Genomic DNA, 27,905 nt, shown 5'->3' with positions numbered 1-27,905 from the left:
GTGGGAGGCACAGACGCGGAAGTGCCAGCAGGTGCCACTCTGTCCTCTTGCTCCCTCTGTGGGTGTCCGCTTCCGGATCCACGGCCGGCTCTCCCCAGACTGCTGGCCCCGCTGACTCAGGGGGACCCAGTGCTTCCACCGGAGGCTTGATGAGATCGCCCAGCAGGGAGGTGACGAAGACCGGGCAGCCTTCCCCTAGACTCCTGTCCATGTCCGCTCCCGGCCCGGGCTCCCACTCCAACAGCCCCACTTGCCTGACTTCTCGATTTCTCTGCGTGTTCCCACCTGTACCTCTGCCTCAAGAGGGCTGGCTGGGGACGTTCCCTCCAGTCCCCATAAAACTCCTCTCTTTGGACCTTTACTTCCGAGCCCTCCCCAGGGGTGTTAAGGCCAGTAATGCCTGTGCTCTAAAGCGCACGGTCGTTCCGCTTCCCGGATTGAGCCCAAACGGTAGACACCCTGTTCCCCACATCAGAGCAAGTGGGAGCGTCCCCATGCCTTTCGGTCTCCCTCCCTCCTCTGCTCAGCCACAGGCCGCATCCTGTTGGCTCTAGCTCATGACTGACCCTCAGTCAATGCCCTTCCTACTAAGGCTCACCCCATCCGGGCCTCTCTCACCGCTTCTCTGCACGATCTGATCTGAGACTTCTGGTTTTCTACTTCTGGTCTAGCTCTTGTGGCTGGACCCAGTGATGGCTTCCCATCTGGGGCTCTCAGCCATGCACAGGGACCAAGACCCTTCTCTGGGGCGGGGTCCGGCACTCACCACCTTCACAGACAAGTCCCTGCCGTTTCCTTGTCCTGGGTCCTACGCCAATCACACTAGATCTTTCCCCGCCAACCAGGGATCTTTCTAGAAAAAATGTCCAACCAGGGATCTTTCTAGAAAAAATGAGAAGCAAAGGGAGTGAGTATCCTGCCGACAGGCCATCTGAATCCCCCTCACCACTCCGCGCACCCCCCCCAGCCTCCCATCTCTGGAAAACTTCTACTCATCCCTCAAAACCTTAGCTTCAATGCCCCCTCTGCTCACGTGTTCCCTTGGCAGCACCCTCCCTGGCAGGAGGGGCCAGCCTGGAGTTCACCCAGTGTGTCCTCATCTTCTTCCCCACCGACAGCAGCCCCAAGATGCCCAGAGCACAGGGTTAGGCGTGTGAAGGTGGTGACCAGGGTGCACTGGCACAGGGAGTGGGGCTTTAGGCACCAGGAGCTCAGGCTTTTCTGGGTCTGAACTTATCTCTCTGTCTTTCCTCACTTGGAGCCGGGCAGGTGTCCTTTCTTCTCCGGGTCTGCTTCCTCATCTACAAAATGGGAATAACAAAACATAGCTAGGGGTGTGCCGAGTGACCCATGTGTGCTCAGGGAAGTGGGGGTTTGGGCCACCGGCTGATGGACATGAGCCCTCCATGCCTCAGTTTCTCCAGCCGGAATGCCCCTGCCCTCTTTCTCCCAGACAGCTACAGGGAAGGGGATGGATGAAAGGGGCTCTCACAAGTGACCTGCCGTGTTGACATGGACCCACGGGGCACACTTGGCCCAGAGCAGAGAAAGAGTGAGGCGGACTCTAGGATTCTAGTTGGAGGGCGGCGGTGTGGGTCCTGGACCCCAGAGGGTTTCTGGGTGTGGGTCCGGCCCGTGGTGACTGGTTCTGCCAAAGCTGTTCCTTGGGACAGGAAGCTGGAGCTGGAAGAGGTGTGCATAGAGACACCGATGGGAGCTGGCACTATTCCCACATGCGTGGGCCCCTGGGGAGCAGGGGGACACCTAGCCCAAGATGCTGGGGAAGGACTCTCTATTTTGCAGTCCTGGCCGCCGTGCATCACCTTCTCCAGTGACCTGGGGCCTGTCCCCTCCCTCTGTGCCTCGAGTCGCCATTTCAGCTAGCTGCGAGGGGCTGAGGAGACACTGGCCACCGAGGAGCCCCTCTCCGATGAAGCCACGGCAGAAGCAGCCTCCGGCCCGTCTGACGTTTGACTCGGCCTGTCGTGTGGGCTCTTATCAGAATAAACAGGCTTTGTTGTGCATTTCACAATCTCAGCATCTTTAATTTATCGCACAACAAATTGGAGAGGATTTAGCATGTATTTAATTAATTTGACGAAAGTAGTTCAGCAACTGTAAACAAGGCTGTGGGAACACGCGTGCCGGGAAGCAGGGCCCGGCGACTCCCAGGCTCAGAGCCGGCGTTGGCTTGAGGCTGCAGATGGGTCCCTGCGGGGCAGGGACAGGGGGTGCTGGGGCGAGGTTGGGCCTGGAGTTGTGGGGTGGCGGGAGAGCTGGGTGGAGGCAGGAGGCCTGGGTTCCTCAGACCCACAAAGGGATGGGAAACCCGGCCCTGTCTCCCACTCAGGATGTCCATGGACAACCAGCCGAATGCTGTTTTGCGGCAGGAAAGGTGCTGGTGTTACCTGAGCTCAGTCTGTCCCTGACCTGCTTCCTTCAGCATGAGTCACCGGCATTACCTTTCGCAAGAAGCATTTTGTACCAGTTAGGGACCGTGTTTGCAGTAAGAGAGTAACAGATCCTGTCCTCCAAATGCGGCTTATACAAGAGGTTTCGTGTGTGACGAACAGGACGTTTGTGGCTGGTGCTGGAACGCCATGATGTTCTTAAGGTACCAGTTTCCCTCTGTCCTTTTCACCATCCTTCATAAGAGTGTCCCCCTCTGGCCTCGAGATAGCTGCTACCGCTCCAGCCATCGTGACTATATCCTCGGGGGCACAAAGAGGGAAGGGGGAAGTGCGTCTGAGCCTGTGCCTCCCCCCGTAGGCCCGTTCCTAGAAACAGCACTCAATGCCTTTCACCTGTCTTGGTCAAGAATTTGGTCACATGATTCTCTCGATCTTCAAGAGAGACAGAAACATGGCATCTTGGCTAGGCATGGAGTCAGGGCTCTGCAGGAGAGAAGGAGAGCAGAATGGGCATGAGGTAGCCCACCGGCAGGTCGTGGCCCACCCTCCCTAAGCCGAGGTTGTTGCAAAGCCCCCGGCCTGGCCTCTCTCACAGCGGCTGGGAGGCTTGGGTGCCCATTGGAGTGGGGCTTCCTGAGCCGAGAGGGGTGTGGGATTCTTCGAGTGCCCAGCTCTGAGGGCAAACACTGGTCCCCAGAGGAGTGGCAGGTGACGGTGGGGGGTGGTGATGATGCTGTCTATTGCCTGCTTGTGGTCCCGGTCAGATAGGCAAGGTGGGCAGGGCCTGCTGGTGTACCCGCAGGATGAGACTGCCTGGCCGGGAAGCCCAACCCTGCCATTTCCCAGTGGGGTCCCTTCGGTGTTCCCAAGACTCAGGTCCTGTCGGGGAACAGGAGGAGGAAGAGGGCTCCAGCAAAGGGAGGGGAGAGAGCTTCTCCGAAGTGTTTAGGAGACTTCGGGGGGGGGTGCTCCCCAAAGTGTGCTCACCTCTAGCTGTAGCAGTGACCTCCCTGTGCCCACCCTGTGGACCTTGGCCATCAACACCCCTAAGCCAGCCCAACCGGCCACAGCGGGCCACCAGCTCATTAAGCCCATCCTGGGAAACCCCTTGGTCTGGGGGAGCTGGGCTGCTTGCTGGCCCCCCTCACGCTTCCTTCTGCTGCCTTCGTGGTAGCCCTGGGAGGCCACAGCGGTTTACTGAAAGCAGACATGCTAGCCAGAGAATGGAAGGGAAAAAGCCAGCTACTGGAGAAAACTTCTAGGCCCAGGCTCTGGGTGGGGCAGGAGTGGGGGGACCCAGAGCCCAGGTGAGACCACCCGTCCCTCCCCCAGGATTTTTTTTTTTCCCAAACCAACTTTATTGTAACTGGCTTATAACAAAGTATCTTTTTCTTTTTCTTTTTTTTTGCTTCTTTTTTTTTTTTTCCTAATCTCTTTTAATAGGAGTTTGGTTTTGGGGGGATTTTGTTTTTATTTCAAATTCTAGATACAAGAGAAATCATACGGTGTTTCTCTTGCTCTGTCTGGGGGCATCTGGGTTGCTCAGTGGGTTAAACCTCTGCCTTCGGCTCAGGTCATGATCCCAGGGTCCTGAGATCGAGCCCCACATCGGGCTCTCTGCTCAGCGGGGAGCCTGCTTCCTCCTCTCTCTCTCTCTCTCTCTCTCTATAATTCTTGTCTGTCAAGTAAATAAATATCTTGCTCTGTCTGACTTACTTCGCTTAACACGATGCCCTCGGGGTCCATCTATGTGGTCACAGACAGCAGGATGTTCCTTTCTTTTCTTCTTTCTTTCCTTTTTTTTTTTTTTCAAGTTGCTGAATAATATTCCATCGCCTATGGATTTATACACACCACGTTTTCTTAACTCATCTGTCGGTGGACACTTTGGGCATTGCCGTGTCTTGGTTATTGTAAATAATGTTGCTACGAACATATGGGCACAGATATCTCTCTGGCACCGTGTTTTCATTGCCTTCGGATATATTCCCAGAAGTGGAATTGCTGGATCATATGGTATTTCTATGTTTAATTTTCGGAGGAACTGCCGTACTGTTTTCCACAGTGGCTGCACCAACTTACACTCCCACCAGCAGCGAGCAAGGCCCTGTTTCCCCCACCTCCTGGCGGGCGCTTCTAATTCCTTGTCTTCTGGAGGCCAGCCATTCCAACAGGGGCGAGGTGAGATCTCCTTGTGGGTTTGGTTTGCGTTGCCTGATGATTAGGGCTGACAGGCGCCTTCTCACGGACCTACTGGCCTTTTAGAGATCTTAGGAAATATGTCTGTCTGTGTCCTGTGTGCACTTATTAATCGGATCCTTTTTTTTTTTTTTATTGTATGGTAGGAGTTCTTTATATATCTTGGATATTAACCCCTTGTCAGAGATATGGTTTGCAAGTAGTTTTGTTTTCTGTTCCACAGGTTGTCTTTGTGTGTTGTTGATTATTTGTTTTGGGGGCCCACGATTCTGTCCCAGGGGTGTATATGTCTGTTTTTATGCCATACCATCCTGTTTTGATGACTACAGCTTCGGAATGGAGCTTGAGATTGGGACATGAGATGAGCCCCAGTTCCCGTCCCGCAGCCCAATGTGCACACCCCCGGGTCCCTTCCTGCCGGAGTGCACACCCAAGGCCTGACAACAAGCTCTCACTTTCTTAGATTCTTATCTGAGGAGCTTCCTCTGAGCCACCAGCCTGTGCCTCTCTTAAGGACACCAGTACCGCTGGATCGGGGCCCCACCCTTGTGACCCTATTTAACCCTCTCTGCCTCTTTAAAAGCCCCAGATCCAAATGTCGTCTCACTGGGAGAGGTTGCTGGGGGTAGGGGTGTGTGTGTATATTGGGGTGAGAGCCAGGAGCCTGAGGGTTACCTAGTGCTTTTCTAAGAAAAGCAGTGTTTCTTAGAAAGAGATGAGCTCCAAAAGCAAAAGCAGCTCTGCCTTTAGCGGATAGACAATCTTTCTGGAAGGTTCCTGGGGCCCAGCTAAAGCAGTGCCTCCCAGCACCAGGGAGACTATGCTGCCACCAGGCTCTGCTTGCCAGAGCTCACGGTCTCCTGGAGCAATCCACATTTGGAGACCAAGCGAGGCAAGGGACTAAGGTCTGGCCTCCTCGGCCCCACATGGGAGACTTCCATTGGCCCTCCTTGTTAGAGCACATCCTGTCGGAACGGCTGAGGATTTGTCAGACCCGCCCCATCCTGCTTTGTCCCCCCACCATTCATAAGCAAGATCCTTAATAAGCTTCTTGCATCACAAACTCAGTCTCAGTGTCCGCTTCTGGAAGCCCGGCCTGCAACGACCCCACTGGGCTTGGATGTGCCCTTCGCTCCTCCTGGGGCGTATCAGTCACAGACCCTAAAGTGACATCTGATGACTTCTGCCTTGTGTTGTTTATGCTTCTGTGTAATCCGTACCCTTCGAGTGTGGGCGGACCTGCGACTTGCTTCTAACCAAGAAAATATGGCCAAAGGGTTCAGAAGTCACTCCCATGATTATAAAGTGTTACATACAACCCCAGTGGTCAGCCCGCGGGGGCCCTAGGTCACACAGTCACAAAGAACTGGGATGAATTCTGCAGACACCTTAGTAAGCTCCGGAACAGATTCTTCCCCGATCAAACCTTCAGATGAGAGTGCAGCCCAGCCTATAGCTTGACTGCGAGCCGCTGAGCAGGGAACTCAGCTGTCCAGACCGTCATCACAGGCAAATGTGTGCACCAAGTCATGAAATCTGTGGTTATGTTTTATGCAGTGATGGAAAAACTAATTTGGGAGGCATCAAAGAAAGAGCTGATCTCTGATGTAGCTGTCTCTCACCACTGCAGCACTCCCATTGCCCGAGGGTCAAGTCCCTCACCCATAAGGTGGGGATGACCCCAGCTAAGGGCTGAGGTCACCCCAGCATGGCGGCCGGCACATGAAAGGTGCCAGACGCAGTAGGGTCGCTTCCTTTGTGAAACGTTGACTGCAGCCAGGTGATTTGGGGAAACTGGACTATGCCTGTACATTTGACCCCAGTGTGTGGGTTTTCTTTTTAAGATTTTATTTATTAGAGAGAGCATGTGTGTACAGTGAGGAGCAGCAGAAGGAGAGGGAGAAGTGGCTGAGCAGGGAGCCCAATGTCAAGCTCGATCCCAGGACCCTGGGATCATGACCTGAGTTGAAGGCAGATGCTTCCCAGACTGAGTCACCCAGGCATCCCTGCCTTGAGTGTTTCAATACCCACGTCCATTGTTAGGGATTTTATAGTTTGCAAAGAACTTACCCACTGGGCAGGGAGGCAGGAATTAACCAGCAGCTAGTGGTAAGCGAGTTACCAGGTCACCATGACAGGTGGTAAACAGAGCTGAGGCCCTTCTTGGATCTGCTCTGGGCAGCAGGTCCCGACTCTAGATTCCAACTGGCCCTTCCGAGATGTACAGCCTCTGAAGAAGATGTATGTATAGTGGAATATTACTCAGCCATCAAAAAGAATGAAATCTTGCTCTTTGTGGAAGGAGCAAATATTTTGCTTGTATTATGCTAAGCAAAATAAGCCAGAGACAGATAAATACCATATGATTTCACTCCTATGTGAAATTTAAGAAACAAAACAGATGAACATATGGGAAGAGGGATAAAGAGAGAGGAGGGAAGCCATAGGAGACTCTTAACGCTAGATAATAAACTGAGGGTTGATGGAGGGAAGTGGGGGGGAGGCGAGGTGGGCTGGATGGGGGAGGGGGTTGCAGGAGGGCACTTGCTGCCATGAACCCTGGGCGTTGTATGTAAGTGATGAATCACCGAATTCCACTCCTAAAACCAACACTGCAGTGTATGGTAACTAACTAGAATTTAAATAAAATTTTGAAGAAAAAAAAAAGAGAGAAACACACCGCCTGAACCCTGTGTGTGTGAAGAGCACACAGAAAGCAGGGAGTGGGAGAGGCGGGAGCTGGTCCCCGCCCAGGAGCTGCGAGGTGGAGTGGAAGGTTCTCGGTAATGGAGATATGGCCAGTCTGGGCTTGTGGAGGAAGAGCTTGGCTTCCCAGTCTGGCTTTGAGGGGCTTCCGGGAGAGACGTGTGGACTGGGAAGGGGTTCGGGTCCACCTGGAGGCTGGGGGTCTGCAGAAACCTCCAGCTGCAGGCAGGGCAGGAACTCAGGTTATAAGCTCCCAGCCTGGAGCGTCTAGTTTAATAGTGAGGTGTGCTAAGTACATCACTTAGTCTCCTTTGTAAATGGGGACCCTAACTTTCTTGGGTCGGGGTGAAGGTTAGAGGAGTCAGCCCAGCTAAAGTCCCAGACACAGCACCTGCTCCATCATAACCACCTGTGAGGCTCGGCTGCTTACCCCTGGGACGGCAGGCACGTTCGTCTCTTGTCTACTGCTACAGCCCAAGCACTTAGCGTCACATGGGACAGGCTCAAAAGATATTTGTGACATGAGTGAAATGGGAGCCACAGAGTCAGCTTTCCCCATCTGTCCTGTCCTGCAGAGGATGTCAGGGTGCCCCCAAGTGAGAGGAAGTAGCCCCACGATCTGGGCTTGGTGCAGTTCTTCCTTTACTCTTGCCAGGCTCAGCGGAGGGCAGCGGGGTCAGGGCCCTGGGGGGCCCTGCTGCTGCCTCTCTGCTGATTTCTTAGCTGCGGGGGTTCAGGAGGAGGGAGCTCTGGCCTCACTTGACCCCGCGCTCTGACTCACAGCTCCTTCTGAGCCCACCCAGAATGACTCTCCCAGACGTCAGGTCCTCTGCCCGGGCAGGGCCTGCCCCCACTGTTTACTCTTGGCACATGGGATCTTCCTGTTTCTAAGAAAATGGCTTTAATTGGTAATTATCTCCTGTTTTTATATAGCGTCTTTCATCCAGGTGCCCGTAGCACCCAGCTTATTAAACCCCATGCTTAGAAGGTGCCGGGACTTCAAACAGTGTCCCTGGTTCTTCGGGGCGCCTAGCAGGCTCCCCACAGTGTGAGCAGCCCGAGGTCAATGTAAGGCGTCGGTTGCACCTCTGTGCTCCAGGGTCGGGTGGGAGCAGGATCATGACCTTGGGAGGCTATATAATCCCCAGTGTGCCCAGTCCTGTGCCGGGGTCTGAGGTGGGGCTAGGAGAGAGGGAAGGCCCTTCTCTTTCTCTTGGAGAGTTCAGTCTTGTACGCACCCCCGCTCCGATGCCCCAGGGCTGGGGACCCCTCCACAACCTTCACGCACTCACCCTTCCTCTGATGATATTAACTGAGAGCTCTCTGTATGCCAGGGTTGACATTTCCTCCCGTGGCTGATTCTGGAAGCAATGGGAGAGTTCACTACCTTGTATCTCTCCCTAGGTGGGGTAAAACCTAACTTCTCTCTCTGCCCCAAGCCAGCCCACAATCTCCTGATTCCTGCAGCTGTTCCTCCTACAGAGAGAGAGACAGAGTAGGAGACAGAGACAGAGAGACCGAGATTTATTTTAAGGAATGGGCCCATGTAATTATGGATGTTGTTAAGTCCCAAATCCGCAGAGTAGGCTGGCAGCTGGAGACCTAGGGGAAAGTTACAGTCTGATTCCAAAGGCAGAATTCTTTCCTGCTGACAGGAGGTCAAGTTTTTGTTCTATTAAGGCCTTCAACTGATTAGATGAGGCCCACCCACATTATGGAAGACATCTGATTTACCCAAAGTCCACCGATCTGATCTTATCTAAAATATACATTTACAGAGACATCCAGAATAAGATTTCACCAAGTATCTGGGCACCATGGCTTAGTCCAGAGGACACGTAAAATTAATTATCACAGTCCCCCCAAGTAAGCGGATCGGGAGATGGGACAGGCAGAGGAGAATGTGCTCTCCCTTTCCCCCGAGGCTGGGATTCTGGATGGCAGGACAGTGTGGAGGAAGAAAAGTTGGAACCCATGACATCGTCAGTAGGGAGGAGTCCTCCTTAAGGGGAGGGTCCTCCTTCTACGCTCCCCCTCTTCCCCACTCCCCATGCGAACCCTCCGTCTGACCATCCCGGGCCTTGCCTTCCTCTCCTGGATATGCCTCCACCCCCCTCCGGAGAAGGAAATTCCCACCCTCTGGTTCTAGACCAGACAAGGCACAAGTGATGGCTTAGTGGATTTTTAGCTCTCCCATCCGTTCCCTCCAGGGCCCCCTGGGCCCGCCTCCATTCCCTGAAACAAACAGTGTAGATATTCAGGGCATTCGTTATATGAATTTAATTTTTTTTTTTTTAAAGTAAGCTCCATGCTCGATGTGGGGCTTGAACTCAGGACCCTGAGGTCAAGAATCCCACGTTCAACCAACTGAGCCAGCCGACTTTAATTCAAGTCCTTCCTTCCAACAGAATGTTGCCACTAAGCTTCTCTGATGGCGAACCTGGGACCCTCCGCATCTGCCCCACCCCCACCCCATTCTGGTGCCTTCTTTAGGATGAAGCTGGGCGCCCCGGCCTGGCTCAGGACCCTGCTGGAGGGAGCAATGCGATCTTCCCCAGAAGGACAAGAGTGATGCACATCTTGCCAAAGCAAGCACTGTTTTCACGATTTCTTTCTCAGAAGAACACAGGCCAATTTCAAATCAAGGTCACCACACTTCCCTTGGCAGTGCGGCTTTGGCCTTGCTCGCTTTGGAAGGGTGGATCTGCTGGCGGGAGCCCGGCTCAGTCACAATGAACCTGCCCCTGCAGGGACAGACCCAACTCGAATCGTTTGCTTTTTATTCCAAGTCCGGGCCTATTGAAAGGTGGGCAGGTTTCAGTGCATCTGGCCACACACCAAAATAGAATCCTGTGTGGTATTTTGTCACTTGCTATTTTTACTTATTATCCCCATTATAGAAAATGTAGTACTAGCGGTTGTTGGCGTTAGCTGCTGCTAGTAAAGAAGGCACAGGAAACACCGGCCTCCAAAGAAAAGACGGGGAAATTTAGTTACACTAAAATGGAGGACTTCTATTCATAAAAAGACATCCTAATTTTTTTTAATTTTATTTTATTATTTGAGAGAGGGGGTGGGGGGAAGAGCAGAGGGAGAGGGACAAGCAGACTCCCCACTGAGCACAGAGCCTGACGCGGGGCTCCATCCCTCGACCCTGAGATCATGGCCTGAGCTGAGATCAAAAGCCAGACTCTCGACCAACCGAGCCACCCAGGGCAACCCCATAAAAAGAAATGCTAAAGAAAATAAAAACACAAGCTGTCAATGGAGAAAATGCCAGCAGAGACCGGTATCAAGAATCAATAAGGAATTCCTGTAAGTCGGGAAGGAAAAAACCCGATAGAAAAATCGCCAAATGACCAGAACAGCATTTCATATACGAGTTTAAGAAAAGACCAATAAACACAAGAGGATAGCTTCAGCCTCATGAAGTAATCAGGCAGGAGCCAATTAAGATTGCTGTGTGTATTAGCTTCCCGGAGCTGCTGTAACAAGTGCTATAAACTGTGGGACTTCAACAAGACAATGTCATTGTCTCTCAGCCCCGGAGGCCTGAAGTCCAAGGTCACCGTGTAGGTCAGGGTGGCTCCTCCTAAGGGCTGGGAGGGAGAATCTGATCTAGGCTTAGGCTAGCCTCAGGTGTCCCTTGGCTTGCAGATGGCTCTCTGCCTGTGTCTTCCCACTCTTTCCTCTATGTCTATGTCTGTAAGCAGACTGACCTTGTATAAGAACACTGTTGTATTGGACTAAGGTCAGCTCTAATCACCTCATTTTAACTTGATGACCTCTATAAAGACTACCACCACCTAGGACCATGATCTGAGGTCTGGTTGGGTGGAGTGTCGGGAGGGGAGAATCCCAACATATCTATTCAGGGAAACACAATTCCTCCCATATGCTGTGAGACACCAGGTAGACCCCTTGAATGGGGCCAGAGTTCATGAGTCTGACAACAGGTGTTGGAGAGGATGGGGCTCATACACCAGAGTCTCATATCCAGTTAGTGAGACTGAAACAGCCACTTTGAAAAACAGCGTGACACTACCTCGTGAAGTTGAAAATGTGCATTTCTACTTCTCACCGTATTCCCGAGAGAAACTCTTGCTCACGTGCGCCAAGAGATCTTTATAAGAGTGTCCAAGGTGGTGGTGTTCATGATAACAAAAGGGTGACCTTGGTGCTGTGGTCATGACCATGGTTTATGAGAATAAGCCACATACAGCTTCTTATGACGAACTCCGATGTAATGGTTAGCTATGGGCACGATAATGCTGCGTAACAAATGGCCCCACATCTCCAATGGTGAAAGTCATCCTTCATTCTCATGGATCTCTAGTTTGGCTGGGGCTTGGTTGGTCTCGGCTGATCTAGACTGAACTTGGCCGGCAGCCCTGCCCCAGCCAGAGGTCTGTGGGTTGGTGAGCACCATTTTGCTTAAAGAGGTCAAGACAGGACTTGAATTTTTAGATCTTACAGCATGACATGGCCAAGCCTAAAGGCTCAGGGCAGGGAAATAGTTTACCCACAGTGCTGATCTGGGAGGTGAGAAAGCCTGGAGCCAGTCATTCAGTTTTCCATACTTAGTAATATAACGTTGAGTAAAAAAGCAAGTCCCTGAAGACTTCTGCTGTATTTATACATTAAAGTTTAAAAATAAGCAAAGCAAGGGGCTCAGTCGGTAGAGCGTGTGACTCTTCATCTCAGGGTTGTGAGTTTGAGCCCCACATTGGGTGTGGAGCCTCTTTAAAAAATGAAAAAGAAAAATAAATATAAAAAAACAAAGCTAAATAATATATTAAGTAATCACACATGAATATGTAATAAAACAAAAATAAGGAAGAGAGTGGTAAACACAAAATTCAGGATGGCTTCTGACAGATGATGAGGATATAAGTTTTTGGTGATGTTCTAGTTCCTGGGTCAGATGGTGGATTCATGGGTAACATTATATCAATCAATCAATCAGTTCAATTAAGAAAAAGAAAAGGCCAAGCCTAAGCCAATGATGAGGGTATCCCACGAGTAACAATCATGATCATCCCAGTTCTGTAAACCTGAGTTCTGAGAGGTTCTGCTGGGCCATCTGTTGACTCATGGTCCCAGCCAGACGTGGACAATGTGAGTCTGGGTTCTTACCATCTCCCAAGTCCCAGCAATCTCTTTTTCAGTGTATCTGTTTCTCCCACAAAATAGGCCAGAACTGTATTCAGAATTCTAGGAGAGCACCAATCCAGAAGAGAGTGAAGAGGGAGTCTTTATTCTGCTTCACAGAGAACATCATCCTGCTGGGATAGAAGTCCTACAGGAGAGGTCAGTTCGATGGCTGGACCTGTGGCCCTGGGACATGTGTCATATGTGGTTGAGAGAAGGAGTTGAGAATGTGAACCTTGGAGAGGGGTGGCCATGTACAGCCATTTGGGTTGTGCACTGCTCAACTGCAGAGGTCACCATTTCCATTGTATTCTAGGTTCTAGGCAGATGCAATATATGTGAGTATCTTCCTGGACCTGTGCATGGTGTCCTTGCCTCAGTGATTGGGTCTGGAGGTGTAGAACTAAAGACTGAAACATGAGGATCACTGTGGACTATGTCCAAGGAGCCTTGATCTGTGCAGCAGAGGCAACATTCAGAATCACTGGGCACCTGGGATTCTAGATCAAAAAGGATTGGTCAGATTGAGGAATGGAGTCAGACAGTGGCCAAGAGGGGAACCCAGGGCTCGGGCAAAGAGAGGGGAGAAACCACGGGCTCAATACTGGCTGAAACAAGGTTCTGATGATCCCCTCAGCCTTCCCTCCAGCCATTCCTCCCTGAAGCTGGAGCTCTGCACAAGCCAAACACCCCATGTCCCTTGAAAGTGGAAGCGAGAGAGGCAGAGAAGAAAGCATCAAGAACCTGGCTCCTTGCGGGACTGGGGGACTCACTTGGGATGAGGCAGACCTAGTGTTCCCCAGGAATTCACTTTCTGGAGGCTCAGTGATCGTAATCTGCCTATCCACTGGGACAGGGGTGAGTTGGGCGGTGCAGTCTTAAAGTTGGGGGGAGTTAGGGACCTCGTCACTGACAGCAACATCTGCCAGTGACCAGACAGGGTCTGTAGCCACAATGGATAAGCACCAATCACGTTCCAGGCATAATGCTCTTAAACCTCGTGACAAACTTGCAAAGGGAACGCCGCTCACTCTGTGTTCCAGGTGAAGACACGGCGATCCTGGGGAATTTGAGTGACGTGTGAGGTCACAGAGCAGGTGCGCCTGGCAGGACTTGACCCCAGGTCTATCTGATATCAAAGTCATGGTCAGACTGTGGTTGTTCTGCCAGTCCCTGTACAGATCAGCCCATAAGCCTGGGCACCAGGGAACGATGTCTCCCAGGGAGGGCTCTGCTCTCCACTGTTCCGTCCACCATGGGGGGGCCTGGCCTGTGTGTGTGTGTGTGTGTGTGTGTGTGTGTGAGTGTGTGTGTGTGTGTATGGGGTGGGGATGGGTTCCTGGCTCTGTGATCTCCCTCAGAGGGTGATTGAGGTCTTGCTGGAGCCATAGGCGGCCAGCTAGGGAAGGAAGCCCTGTTTGCAGGTTCATTTCTGAGAGAGGGCATGTGGGGGCTTTAAAAAGCGGGCCACCCCTGCCCCCCAGCTTCTGATTGACCCCACCCCGAGCCGGGCTGGGGTGGAAGCTGCCGGATACCAGGCAACCCAGCTAATTGCTAAGCTAGGGCAGCAGGGTGTGGCTTGCCATAATTACAGTTTGCTCTGTTGCCGCTGGCCCGGCTCACAGGAGAGGGCGTGAGGAAGCTCCAAGCAGCAGAAAGCACACATTAGTACAGCAAATTGGGCCTGTTTGGCAGCCTCTGGGCCCCTGGGAGGGCCCGGAGCCCCAGGACTGTCGGAGCCACCATCGGCTGCCAGGATGCCCCATGTCTCAGCGGAGGGCCTGTTCACATTCACCTGCTCTGCTCCCAGGTAGCCCCCGGGGGTATGGGGTGTAAGCTTCACAGGGACACCCTGACCCAGCCCTTCCCTGATCCAGGCCTCAGTTTCCCGATCTGTCCAATGGAATAAGGGCTGCCTGACTCTCTGTGAACCAGGGGGCCTGGCTTCTCATCCCTGCTCTGGTCCCTTTCTGACGTCAGGCCACTGAGCTGTGGAAAGACCGTGAGTGACCACCTGCCGTACTGAATGGCCCCAGGTGAACTTTCTGGAAAGGCTTTCTGGGCTCACATACTTTCTGAGGGATAGAGTCCCTCCAGACTGGCTCTGAATTCCGGCTCCTCCACCTACCAGCTCGGTGACCTTGGGCCATGTTCTGCGCTCCCCCAAGCCTGGGCTGGCTGGGAGTGATAGTCACAGACTGTGCCTACAAATTCTTTGGCTCATTCCATCAAGAGGCAGGGTCTATGCGGGTCTCCTTGCCATTGGGTGGGCTTCGGTGACTGCTTTGCCCAAGAGGGTATCATAGAAGTGTCATTCTGGGACTTCTGAGCTTAGATTGCTAGAAGCCAAGGGCTTCTACCTTATTTGTGGGATCAGCGGCGCTGGCGTCCTGAGCCACCCTGCAGAAATCTGATGGCTGTGACTCTGAGTCTTGGCAAGTCTAGACACCAAACACATGAGCAGTCAAGCCTTGTATGGTTCTGGCACTGGCCTTCCCCAGCCGTGACATCTTCCCAGCTGTGGCCTCAGACCTTACGAAGCAGTCATCAACTGTCCTCGCTCTGTATTTCCTGAATTTCTGACCCACAGAACCTGGGAGCGCACCACTGTAATTTGGGGCGATTCTTTACATAATAATAGCTAATAGCCCCAAGAATGGGATTTAAGTGGGGTCACAGAGGGGAAGGTCTTCCCAATGGGCCAAGGTTGGAGAAGGGTGGCAAGCCTCACTGCCGACACCGGGAGGAGGGAAGACAGAGGCTGCAGAACTGAGGGCTGGTCCCGGCTGGGTGCATGTAGAGGCCTTGGCCCAGCTGGTAAACTGACAAAGCTGCCATAGCGATGCTCCCCAATCAGGCTGTTTCTCTCCAGCTGAGAGCCCCGAGCCCCTCAGCCGTGATTCCTGTGACTGCATGCTGCTGTCCTCCAAAAAGCACCCTTCCTGAAGCACAGGGCTAGGAACAAGCTTAGATCTTCTATTGTTTGTGGTAGTCAGTGCAAGGTAGCACAGTCACCTCCCTGGATTGAAGACTTAGACCTCTATTAATGCAGCCCAAGGATTGGTTCACTTTTATAACCACATGTCTCGGTTGAGCTGACTGTGAACCACAATCCCTAGCTTGCTCCTGGGCTGTTGAGACCCCGCAACAACCCAGCCCAAGCGGGTGCTCAGTCCCACCTGCCTTGTGGCTACTTTGGCTGGGAAGATGTTAACACCATCCTTCTCTGGGTGCGTAATACTGCACTGAGAGCCCCATGCTCTCATGGCTGGACCCCTGAGCTCTCTCCGTTGTAGAAGGTCACCACGCCAACCCTGTCCACCTCGGGGGCCACTTGGGTCTGAGAAAGGAGATGTGAGCACATGGGAAGAGTCTTCTGCAAGCAGAGGGTCAGGAGGTCTGGGTTCTGATACTCACTTCTCACCATCCCCCCACCATCACATGCTCAGTAATGAAATCAGAGAGTGGGCAGAGGGGTGCTTCCCCCACCCCCCACTGTCAGAGACTCTCCAAACAAGCTCTAGGAGGCAGGGCCCCCCCAGTACTAGAGCAGCCCACCGCCCTGTAGTTAATATTGCAGGCAAAACCCAGGCTTAGAGCCAATTAGTTGTTTCCCCTCTCTTACCCCAAAGGAAATTGCCTTATGCACTGTCAACTCCCTAATTACCAGAGGGGATGACCGAGATTTTGAAGACAATTAAGGGGAGGTCTGTCTTTTCCCAAACTCCCTGGTGTCCCCTCCTCTCCAGACCCGCCCCTGTCTGGAGCCTTCCTCTAATTTGGAGCCACTTAGAAAAGACAGGGAAACCTTTAAAGCGAGGAAGAATGTCTCCGGAATGCCTCCTGCCTGGTTTATAGCTGTAGCCGGGCGGAGGGGGGAGAGGGGGGTGCTGGCAAACACGCTCGCTCTGCTGAAGCATGAATGCTGAATCCTGTTCAAGGGGCCTGTGGCCACAGCATCCTGCTGTAAAAAGAGCTGTGGTGTATGATGGTTGAAGAGGGACAAAGGAGCTAGGATCCCTCTGCCCCTTGGGCCAGGAGACACCCTAAACCAGAAGAGGGAGCCTCCAAGCCAGGTCTGGGAACTCTTTGCCTGGTCCTGCTCGGGTCACCTCTGGATGGTTCAGCCACCATTTCTGAGCCACCCTGGTCCCTCTGCTTCCCCTCTCCTGCCTGAACCTGGCCCCTCACATATCCGGGCAGCTCTGTGGGTGCTCTGGGACGTGCCATACATCCGCCCTCTCCTTGCGCACTGGAAGCAGTGACAGCTTCCATTTTGTCCCCATGCTCGAGTCCCAGCCCCTCGTGACTTCTCTGAATGGGTAATGGCACTCTGTCCCCTCGCTCTTGAAGCCATACCTGTTTTTTTCCCCTCAATGCTCAGCACTCTTAAGTACTCCATAAATATTTGATGAATGAGTGAATAAACCCAGCCTACCTTGTCTGACTGTGTTACTAAAATAATTCAAACCCAGGGATTTGTCAAGGATGAGTTTTTAGTCCCCCAGAACACCAGGGTGGGGCCACAGTAGGTAATGGATAAACATTTGCCAATTTTGAGTTGCCTTTGCTTGGGGGAGGTGGCGAGCTCCCCATCACAGGTGGTGTGCAAGCAAGAACCACTCGAGGGAGTCTGCAAAGGACACTCAGGCGAGGTGGGCTGCACTCAGGGGGCCAATGGATTCCTCTGGGGCTCTGAGATCCTTCTAGCCAGAAAGTCTATGACAGTGATTCCCCACGTGGAAAGTTACTTATGAAAAAACCCCTGGGGATCTGATTTACTGAGGCTCCTCTGTGCTCCTAGTGGCCAAGTGGCTAGAGGCCAAGCAGCAATGATGGTAAGGCCCCAAGGCCAAGGGAAAGGCAGGTAATAACTGGTCTACAGAATGGAGGTCAGAGAGAAGCAGAGATTCCAGTGGGAGAAGAGAGGGTAGAGAAACCAGGGAAGGCTTCTGGGAGGAGGTGAGAAGTGATAGAAAATGGGAGGATGGAGGTGTGGTTGGGGTGGGGGAACGTGCTCCATGGTCAAAGGTTTGGAGGAAGGAGATTTTGCAGATCACTGGGAAAATTGTGAAGGTCAAGGAGGTGGCCGGCCGGGATGGGGGCCGCGGACGCCGAGGACAGCCTGCTGACAGAGGAGAGTTAGAAGGGAGAGTTAGGGGTGAGGAGGAACAGGCGAGGTCACCTGGACCACCTGCCTTCTTGTGGTGTGGGTGACAGCTGTCACCCTGCAAGGGAGAAAGCCATGTCCAAAGGCAGTTGAGGTCTTTCAAGCTCTCTTCCAGGTCTGGTGACCCCTGGGAGCTCATGTTGCCCTCTAGAAAATGCCCCCTCCACAAGGGGCTTGGTACTCCTCTGCGTTCCTCAGACCAGCTTGAAATTCCAGCTGGGAAGCTACTTACTTCCAGAAGGCCCCTGGCTGAGAGCATAGACCCCTCAGGGTTCTCTGTGACCCTGGAACTGGCCGCCACCCCATGGTCCGCAGAGCCAAACAGTGTGACCCAGCAATGACAACAGACTCTCTGCAGCCGCACCTGGCTGACGGGGCTGCAGGTTTTGTCAGTGTGGCCGATCTGCCTTCCAAAGCCCTTGACCCCAGAGGCCACCTCCTTTTCCTAGTGCTTCCCCTGCTCGGGGCCGCTGCAGGCTCCCCCTGCCTCACCCCTGCTCGCCCCAGGGACAAATGTTCTCCGTCTCTCCCGTGAGTTTTCACAGTCTCTGTTGATTTTTTTGGATCAGCTCTCCCTGCTCTTGTAGCTCTCCCCTGCTTGTAGGAGGCCAGGGAAGGAAAGCATCAGGACTGGTTGGCTAAGCACTTGGTCCCCACCTCTCACCGGCATGCTCTTTTGGATTTCCTTGCATCCGGCAGGCTGGGAGGCTCTCCGCCTATTTGGGACTGTCCTGAGCTCTCCAGAGCCCCTCTGTGGGTGAGAGATCATCACCCCGGTGGTGATCTCCAGAGACAAGAGCTGATCGTGAGGGTCCTCCGGCCAGCAGGAAGCAGGTGTTAAAGCCCCAGATGGCGAATGTCTCCCCATTCAGCAAGCCCGGAGCCAGGAGGCCCCCGGGGCCAGGCTCATGGACCAGGCCAGGAAAGGCGGCTCTCCAAAGCCAACGTGGACAGTGGGCCACCTGCTCAGGGTGGAAGGTTCCATCACAGGTCCCAGCGAAGTCAGGAAGGTGAGCATCAGGATGGGCAGAACCTTCCAGAAACTCCCTTTCTGGAATCACTAGAAAGACTCATCCTGGCACTTACACTCATCAGCCTTGGATGGGTGATGTCACCCACGTGAGCCTCAGTTTTATCCCCAGGAAATTGGGGTGAGGATTCGCTGTGACGTCACGCGTTTTAGAACATGGCCTGACCTTCTGTGTTGTATGAAAGTTAGCTACTCCGCTTATTGTCATCATCACACTCCCTGCACCCAGGCTGGGATCAGCCATCCTGCGGCCCGGAGGCCTGGAGACCAGCTCCGGGGACAGTTAAGCTATGCAGGGCCTGGAGACAAGCCCCGTGCTACCGGCGCTGGCGGCCGATCAGACATTGGGGGGCCTCACATGGGAGCCCATTTGGCCAGACGGCCTGCGGGGGGGGGGTGCGACAGACCCACGAGGCCTGCCAGGGGCAGGTGCGGACTTGGCTTGGCACATCTCCTGGAGAATTCTTGGGCTGTGTCAGGCCCGGTAGGGACGGGCCCCAGCCAGGGGTACTTGCAGCCAGCGTGGAATAAGGGATCTGATTGTCCAATTCTCCCTCTTTGGGGTCACGTTCACGTTTCTTTGGTCCGCCTCTTTGCCTTTTCAGCTCCTCAGACATTGTCAATGGCCCGAGGGCTGGAGGGGGTCATGGTCGCCCCAGTAACCAACCGCACGGCAGTAGTCGAGTTGCCTGAGGGGTCTTGTGGGTCAGGCTGGTGCAGAAACCCTCTCCCCGAGCTGACTGGGGGTGACATGTGCTTGCACTTCTCACGGGAGGACGGTGGCCCACTCAAGAGTCACAGAGCTCAAGGGGTCGGGCCATGTTGCAGCCTTGAATGCTCCCCACCCGGGGTGGCTGGCCCTGCCTTGGAAGCTCTCCTGACCTCAAATGGCCCAAGGCCAAGTCCTCCCGGCGGGTTCCAGGCCTCAACATACTCTGTGTTCTCAGCCAAGTGCCCCTTCCTGGGCCTTTGTCCCTTGGGTGCAGAGATCCGGTTGGCCCAGTACGGGCGGAGATCCTGTGGTTTGGACGGTATCTGGACCCCACCCACTCCGAATGGCCCCAAACAGGTGTCTGGCAGGGAGGGCGCCATCCTGTCCTTTGTCACCCTCCTAGCTATTGTCCGGACCCGGAGCGCTATTTAAAGAGCCGTCCCCGAGAACCTCCAGCCCTGCTGCGCCCAGAGGGAGCTCTCCAGACCATGGTATGCTGGGGCTGCCCTGCCTCCTGACCCTGACCTCCTTCCTCAACTCTGACCTCATCCTGTGACCTTGACTTCTTGCGTGATTCTGACCTTCATCTCATGCCTGAACTCACCCTGACCTTGACCTTGCTCCTCTGACATCCTTGAACTTGACCTGATGTTGTCCCTAGTCCTGACCTTTTTCTTCACCCTTGATGTTACCCCTGCACCTGGCTTACCCTGGACTGTCCTTAACGGGTGGTCAGTCCATCCATGTACGTCCCGATTTGCATCTCTGCTTCCTGGACTCGGTGGGGGCTGCTGAGGTGAAGTGGTGTGGGGTCAGGGGGGCGGATAGGAACAAAGAAGAAGGGGGTAGAAGGAGACAGGGTGGGCTATGCTTAGAGGTTTCATAGCAGAAGCAGGACTCTGGTCCCATTGAGAGGACATGGTTCCCGGGGGTCCGGGGTTGATATTCCAGGATAGCCTGGGCCCTGCTGCCCTCTCTTTGCCTCTGTCCCCAGCCCCTTGGGTGTCCCTGCAGGCTCTCAATGGCACGGCCCTTTCAAGTCTCTGTTTCACACCTTCCCTTTCCCTCCTGGCCTGAGAACTCTGACCTGACTGTCAAGTCTCAGTTCAGAAGCCACCTCCTCCGAGAGGTCTGCCCTGATTGCCCCAACAGCATAAGGGCTGCTCTGTGCTCTTAGTGTCTGTCCGTCCCTCCATCATTCCCCACTGATCCTCTGTCTCCGGGGAATCCCTGGGGACAAGGCAGGGCCTGATTCAGCGCTGGGTCCCCGGGACTGGGCACAGGGCCTGGCTGGAGCCCAGCAGGCACCTCATCAGTGTCCCGAGGTTCTGAGGTAGACATCATCTTGGTTTTATAAATGGGGACACTGAGGCTCAGAGCAGGCTGCTAATTTCTCAGCATTGCAGGGCTGTGAGCCGCAAAGGCAGGATTAGAATTCAGGTCTGGGTAACCCCCTTCTGCCCCGAGGTGCTCCTTTCGGAAGATTTTCATTTTTTTTTTAAGGGCACATTGTAAAAGGCAATTTCCAAGACGGGGCTGGGCTGGAAAAGGTCCCAGCTGGGAGAGTGGGAGGCCGCCTAAGCCCCTGGGGCTCAGGGGGCCCCTGTGGAGTCCACGAGAACAATCCTGGCCTCCCTCAGGGGGCTCTGGCAGGGGGGGGCCTGGCCCAGAGTGGGGCAGTGGCCCACAACAGGGGCACCCAGAAGGTTGCCCGAGACGGGGTGGGGGACACGCAGGCCGAGGGCAGGTCTGAGGAGAGAGAGGCAGACTATCCCATAGACGGAAGTGATTGTTTTTTATTAATCAGAGGGAAATGTGTATGTAATTATGTGAGATGAGCCCCGCAGGGAGGTTCCTTTCTTTATGATGTCTGAAGGGATTTATAAATATTACAGAGGCTTTACTGCACATAGCGTCCTGCCTGCCCCCTTTCAAAGGATTAGTGGAGACAAAGCACCCAGTAAAAGCTAATTAGAAGTCAGCCGGCGGTGCAGCTCCTGAGCCCAGGAGCCGGAGGGGAAATGGGGGTGAGCGCAGTCTGGGGGGGGCACGGGAGTGAGTTCGGGAAGAGGAGACCACACAGGGGCCGGGGCAGTGGGGGGAAGGCAGGGGGAGCCCACGCTCTGGGCCGGGGTGGGCAGAGGCTTGGCACCACTGACATGGAGGCAGGAGGGCTGGGGGGTCAAGGGACACCCCTTGCCCCTCTGGTTCTGTGAAGCCCGGGCTGTTCTTTGAGGTCTCACAAGCCGTGGCTGAGTGAGACTCCTCGTCCACAGAAGGCCCTGGTGAGAGCTGCTGGGGGCGAAGTCCCCTCGGGGGGTCTTGGGGACCCAGAGGTTTCAGGGAACACTCAAGGTTATGCTCTCAGGCCCCTGATATCCTGCGAGCAGCACGTGGAGTCAGGAAGGCCGACTAGAGACCTTCCGCGTGGGTGGTCGCCTGCTCTACCGGCTGTGGAGACGGGCTCTGGGCAGCCGTTTCCTGATGGATCCGCACTCGGAGCTGGGCCCTGGGTGGGTGTTGGGGAGCCCCGAGGGGGGACGGACAGAGGGAGATGTAGCCGGACTGGGTCCTCTCTGCTATACCGCCTGGGTTCCCCCCACCAGGTCAAGAAGCTGCTGACTGGCCCATGGGGTGGGGGTCCCCAGGCTTCTGGCCTCAGGCAGGACAAAGGCCCCGCTTACGGGCCAGGTTTCCTTAGAGCCCTGTCCTCTGCGGTGCCCCGCGGCCCAGGGTGGCCCTGTCACTCGGGACTGGGAGAGGCTGGGACGGGCAGCATGGCATGGAGAGGTGGGTGGCAGGTCGGATGCGCGGCTGACCTCGGAGGAAGGCCCTCTCACTGCCTCCCACCTGGCACTTCCCAGGCACCCAGAAGAGCCCGCAAGAGAGCAGAAGGTGGTGCCAGCTCCAATGTCTTCTCCATGTTTGATCAGTCCCAGATCCAGGAGTTTAAAGAGGTCGGTCCGTGTGCCCTCGGGGCCAGCGGGAGTGTTAGCGCAATGCATGGAAAGCATCCAAGGGGCTGGCAAGGCCCGGGTCACCCTTGGTCCCTGGGGGCGATGATGACGTCACTATCCTTAGAGCTTCCCACGTTGTGCCTCTGAGCCCAGAGACATGACTTACTGTCTTTGGGCAACCCCCACCCCTCTCTACCTGAGCCTTTGCTTGCTGCGTGACCTCCATGAGTCCTTCTGCTCTCTGAGCCTCAGTTTCCCTCTCTGTAAAAGGGGGTTGCCGCAGCATGACGTGAGGGGTGGGCATGGCACCCCCGCCGTGTGTTGGCATGCAGTGGGAACGGAGTGGGTCTGCCAACACTGTCGTGCTGGTGCCATGCTGAGCCAGGAAACCCACTGGCTGGAGGTTCCCCAGGCAGCGGTGTGTAGGACCCTTGGAGGGGGGGAGGGCACGAGCTTGGGCGAGTGGCTCAGTACCCCTGTCTCCACCAGGCCTTCACCATCATGGACCAGAACCGGGACGGCTTCATTGACAAGGAGGACCTGAGGGACACCTTTGCCGCCTTGGGTGGGTGACCAGCAGCTGGGGGGGGGCTCGGGATTCGGGGCAGAACTGAGCCCGGGCCTTCTGGAAGGAGTGGGTACCTGGGGACAGGCCAGGGCAGCAGTTGCAGCGGTATGAGGGGCTTGGGTGCGGTGGGTGGCCTGTGCCTGGAAGGTATGGTCTGGGCCAAGGACACAGGAAAGGCAGCAGGTGCACGAATGGCCTGGCCTAGGGGCCCAGGGTGGGGAAGCGGACCAAGAAAGCAGTGGGCGATGCTGGGGGAGGTGTCTGGGTTCAAGGCGACCAGGTTTCAGCTGCCGGGGGAAGCTGCCCAGGGAGAGGCCTTAAGGCATGAATGGGGAGGGGGTTCAGCTCACGGGAAGGGGGCATAACCGAGTCGTGCCTGAGCTATGCTTTGAGCTCTCGGAGATGTGATTGTCCCGTGGGACCATGAGGAACCCCCAGGTGATCTCCTCCTATGGCATATGAGCTCCGAGCTCCCGGTCTTCGGGCCCCTACGCACTTCCATTTCAGCTTCTTTGGGCCTCAGTTTTCTCCTCCGTGAAATGGAGATAATCACCAACTCGCTCTTCTTTCCCGGAGGCCGAGGTGTTAGCGGGGGCGGGGGGTTGGGCAGTGAGGCTGGAAGCAGCCCAGTGCTGTGGCCAAATGTGACCCCCTCTTAAGGTCCCCCCAGCAGGTGGGCAGGGCCTGAGGGCTGAGGCGGGGTCGGGGCGGCGGGGTGGGGAGGATAGAACTGGGAGACCCTGGTCCTGAGCGCTGTTCTCCTGGACTGCCTGCGGGCAGGGTCCCCTCTGTCCCTCACTGTGCTCCTGTGGGTGCCCCCCCCCCCGCCCCAGGCCGCATCAATGTGAAGAATGAGGAGCTGGAAGCCATGGTGAAGGAGGCGCCTGGACCCATCAACTTCACCGTCTTCCTGACCATGTTTGGGGAGAAGCTGAAGGGTGAGAGAGACCCCACGTCGCCCGGGGCGGGAGGGCGGTCGGGCTCCGTGTGCAGACCGCTGGGAGCATAGGGCAGCCCCAGCTGCCAGCCCCCTGAGCCCTACCCCAGTTTCCACCTCTAGGCCAGAGCAGAAGGAGAACTTCTGGGGCTGGGAGGAGACAATTTGTGTGAAGACCCTCCCCTCCCCTCGAGGGGCTCAGCAAGGATAGACCCCCAACCATGACTCCCAGTTCTAACCACGGCAGCTCCTGGGCTAGGGATGTGGGGTCAGGGCAGCGGTCCAGGCAGCTCTGTCCCTTTCTCTCTGGGCCCTGGGGAGTTACCCTCTGACCCTTAGTAGAGTTTTCCTGGGCTCCAGGCTTCCCTAGACAGAGGGAGGAGGCCCTCTGGGAGGTGACACTCCTCCCCACCGACACCCTTCCCAATGCCTTCCCTCTGATCTCCAGGCCCTGCCCGAGCCCAGTCTTCAGCCCCCAAGTACAGCACTGTCCTTTTGGCCTGCCAGTTCTCATGCACGTCTTGGGTGATGAGAGAGCCCCAGCGATGCCCCCATGCCAACCCCACCTCACTAATCATGACCTCTGAGCTTTAGTTTGTCTATAAAATCAGGCCAATCATCAGGAGGGTTAAGCCCATAATAAGTGCTCCGTGGGGTCTCCATGTACAGTTGCACAGGCTGCTCATAAGTACACGCAGCACCCTTGGTCATTACTCCTATTCCTTCTCAGAAATCTCCCTTCTCTTGCTCCAACTGAAGAAGCCCCCCCAGGCCCCCCTCAACTCCTCGCGCTGGCCTGTCCTCTTCACCCTGGCTTTCTCCCTGCCTGAATGTGCTGTTTCTAGGTACGGACCCCGAGGAGACCATCCTCCATGCCTTCAAGGTGTTTGACACTGAAGGGAAAGGTTTCGTCAAGGCTGATTTGTAAGTCCCCTCTGCCCTTTGTTTTGGTTTTTCTCTCCCCAAAGGTTCAGGTGGTCAGTGAGCTGGGTGAGGTCAGGGTCGGTTGCCGCCCACTCTCCCAGCACTTAGCCAGCTGGGGCAGTGTCTGGCCAGGAGCCAGGAGGGCACTGCCCTGCCCAGCTTAGCCACCACTCGGTGTCCCTTCCCCTCTCTGGGACCTGGTGCCCCCCATTTCTGTGTGGTATGGGGCATGTGGGGTCACCAGGGGAGATTTTCCCAGTGGTAGAGGTGGGCCTTGAAGGGAAACAAAGGGCTACTTAGGCTGGGGCAGGGAACATTCTAGATGCCACAACACAACTATGAAGGAACAGGGCTTGGCGTTTGCGGGGCTGGTGAGGGGGCGGCTGGAGGTCGGGTGGGGGACGCTGAGCACAGAGAGGGTCTGTGTGGGGTAGGTCCTGCGACAGGCCCTGGGCTGCGTGTCTGCACTGGGCGCCACTGGGCTGGCATGTGGAGGTGGGGGCCCCAATGCTCCACCCCCAAGTTGTGAGCCACATTATGCCCAGGGCTAAGTGAGGGGTTGTTCAGGGCTCCTGCGGGCTGGGGCCCTCTCCTTCGCCCCTCCCTCGGGATCCACGGTTCCCACATCCGTCTTGGGGACCCCCGCGAGGCACTGAGGGCAGCCTCTGTCCCGGCATTCACCTTCTCTCCCACCAGGGCTGGGCCAGGAACACTTCTGGCACCCAGTTTGGGAACCAACAGCCCCACCCCCGGGGCTATCGGACCTGGAAGAGGTGGCCGCCTTCCAGGCAGGCCACAGAGGAGGCTCCAGCTGAAAGGGAGTCTGGGAACAGTCCCCAGCCCGGAGAGTCGGAAACTGTGACTGTCCCACAGTAACATAAATAATGGGAAATGTGCGTCGGTCCTTAGCGGGCTGGCCCCTGCGGCGCCGCGGGACACTTGGCACTCAGGCCTGGCTCAGCCCTCTGATCCCTTCTCCGCCCGCTGTGCCCTGCCGAGGGGCCCGGAGGGGGCCCTCCAAGCTCCTAGGGCATCAGTCCTGTGGGGCTTCACCTCCTGCTGCTCCCCTAGGCCCTGGGGCCGCTCAGACCCTATCCTATTACTGCCAGTCCTGACCTTTTGGCACCTTGGTTGTTCCCTCTATACAAGGGGCTCATAGCACTCACTTCCCAGGGCTATGAGGAGCAAAGGAGACCTGGGCAAGGCTGTCTCCTGCCTCGGCGGAGGGCCAGCCCTTGTATTCTCGGAGGCACGGGGAAGTGTCAGTGCGAGTCGCTCCCTGGCCGAACTAGCAGCGTCCCTAGAAGAGACTGAAGGGTCCACCTGAGGCCACACAGTCGTCTGGCCGGCGTCCTCCTGGGGCACGATGCCTCCCCACCCCCTGTCCGCTCTCACCACCCCCGGGATCCGCATGTGCACCCCGGGGTCGCCCTCCCCCTCAACCTGACCCTTCCTTTCCCCTCTGAGCAGCATCAAAGAGAAGCTCATGACCCAGGCCGACCGGTTCAGTGAGGACGAGGTGAGTGCGGGCTTCCCAGGGCACAGCCTAGAATCTTCCTGGGCAAGGGCAGAAGGCCCCCTTCCCGGGAGATGGCCCCTCTTCTTTAGACGGTGACTCCTCGGGGGAGGACAGGGGTGAGTGAGGCTGGCTGCAGGCCCCTGGCCATCCCCACCTCGACCTGCGGAGAGGGGAGCCGCATTCTGCCTGACACTCTCGGGTGGCCTCCTGCTCCGGCCCCCTTCCGACCCGAGTCCAGGCTGACTCCCTACTCCTTCCCCAGGTCAAGCAGATGTTTGCGGCTTTCCCACCAGATGCGTGCGGTAACCTGGATTACCAGAACCTGTGTTACGTCATCACGCATGGAGAGGAGAAGGACTAGCAGGCCAGGGACCCCCTCCCCGCCCCCCCCAACATTCGGAGGTAGCAAAATCCCGTGGTGTTTTGGGGGCGACCCCCGGTGAGCCCCCTGCAGCCAACATGTGCAAAGGAGCGTCTCCCCACGTCCCCCTATCGCTGGCTCAGGGGCAAAGCAAGAATAAAGAATGCTAACAAGGCCTGCGTTTTCGTGATTAATGCTCCGGGTGGGGAGAAAGCGAAACATTCCTGCGTTGTTGGTTTTTCCAAAACTTTTTTTTTTTTTATTTCCCCTGCTTTGCTCAAATGTTCCTGATGAGCTGGTGTTTAGAACTAATTGACAGTTTTAATGATCCCCAGCTGGGCCACAGGACATGCCTTCATTTAGGAAGCTTTTACTGAGCACCTGGGGCGTGCAAACCCGGTGCCGGTCTGGGAGGGGGACACAGAGAGGAGTCAACCCTGTCCCTGGGCCGTAAGGTCGTGCAATGAGCAGGACAAGATGTGGGGTTCGAGGTTCTTCTACTTTCTTCACATCCTCATCAGCACTGTTATTTTTGTGTTTTTTTTTTCTTTTTTATATATTTTTTTAAAGTAAGCTCTACATCCAATGTGGGACTTGAACTCACAACCCAACCCGCCTGGGGGTGGAGGGGGGTGGTCAGAGCAGAGCCCAGGAGACCCGGCATCTGGGAGCTGGGCAGAGGGCAAGAAGGTGGAGATGAGGGGGCAGATTCAAGGAATGCTCAAGGAGCAGGTGGGGACTCTGGGGACTCCTTCAACAGGACCCGTGTAGCACCAACCACAAAATGAAAGGGCGTATGTTGGACTTCACCAAAAGTAAACACTTGCCCCCAGCAGAAGACATATTGGAAGAAGGTGAAAAGGCAAAACCCAGTATTGGGAATAGATTTTTGACAAAGATCTCATGTCCCAAATATACTTCTAAAAAAATCCTGCATCATTTATTATTTATTTATTTGTTTGTTTGTTATTTATTTATTTTAAAAATAAAATACTGGGGCACCTCGGTGGCTCAGTGGGTTAAGCCTCTGCCTTTGGCTCGGGTCATGGTCCCAGCGTCCTGGGATTGAGCCCCATGTTGGGCTCCCTGCTCAGTGGGGAGTCTGCCTCTCCCTCTCTCTCTGTCCCTCCCCTTGCTCCCCTATCGCTCTCAAAAATAAATAAATAAAATCTTTAAAAAAAAAAAAAAAGACTTCATGGAGAATTATTTTTTTAAAAATCCTACCCATCCTGGGGCGCCTGGGTGACTCAGTGGTTTGGG

At 55.2% G+C, this 27,905-nt stretch overlaps 1 protein-coding gene across 5 annotated transcripts; it reads left to right on the top strand.

Moving 5' to 3' along the window:
• Window positions 1-68: 68 nt before the first annotated feature.
• Window positions 69-26,820, top strand: MYL10 (myosin light chain 10). Of its 5 annotated transcripts, none has more exons than XM_082712652.1 (9): window positions 69-170; window positions 4,453-4,592; window positions 19,783-19,870; window positions 22,244-22,336; window positions 22,826-22,901; window positions 23,738-23,842; window positions 24,687-24,765; window positions 26,236-26,284; window positions 26,547-26,820. In XM_082712652.1, exons 3-9 carry the CDS (start codon window positions 19,868-19,870, stop codon window positions 26,643-26,645), a joined length of 504 nt encoding a protein of 167 aa, XP_082568778.1. In that variant the 5' UTR covers window positions 69-170; window positions 4,453-4,592; window positions 19,783-19,867; the 3' UTR covers window positions 26,646-26,820. The 5 variants fall into 5 exon arrangements, with proteins under 5 accessions (XP_082568778.1, XP_082568777.1, XP_082568779.1 ...); XM_082712649.1 differs by lacking the exon at window positions 69-170 and adding an exon at window positions 18,337-18,647 and having other exon boundaries at window positions 4,519-4,592; XM_082712650.1 differs by lacking the exons at window positions 69-170; window positions 4,453-4,592 and adding an exon at window positions 14,152-14,277.
• The last annotated feature ends 1,085 nt before the right edge of the window (window positions 26,821-27,905 follow it).

This window comes from Mustela nivalis, assembly GCF_964662115.1.
Source record: "Mustela nivalis genome assembly, chromosome: 19".
In the NCBI taxonomy this organism is placed as follows: Eukaryota; Metazoa; Chordata; class Mammalia; order Carnivora; family Mustelidae; genus Mustela; species Mustela nivalis.
Note: the sequence above shows the minus strand (reverse complement) of the source record. Positions and strands in the feature narration are given on the sequence as shown.

Coding starts and splice junctions, on each gene's coding strand:
- MYL10 (XM_082712649.1), top strand. CDS start 18,487: ATGGCGAATGTCTCCCCATTCAGCAAGCCCGGAGCCAGGAGGCCCCCG. Junction 18,648..19,782: donor GTCCCAGCGAAGTCAGGAAG/GTGAGCATCAGG, acceptor TCACCCTCCTAG/CTATTGTCCGGACCCGGAGC. Junction 24,766..26,235: donor GGTTTCGTCAAGGCTGATTT/GTAAGTCCCCTC, acceptor CCCTCTGAGCAG/CATCAAAGAGAAGCTCATGA.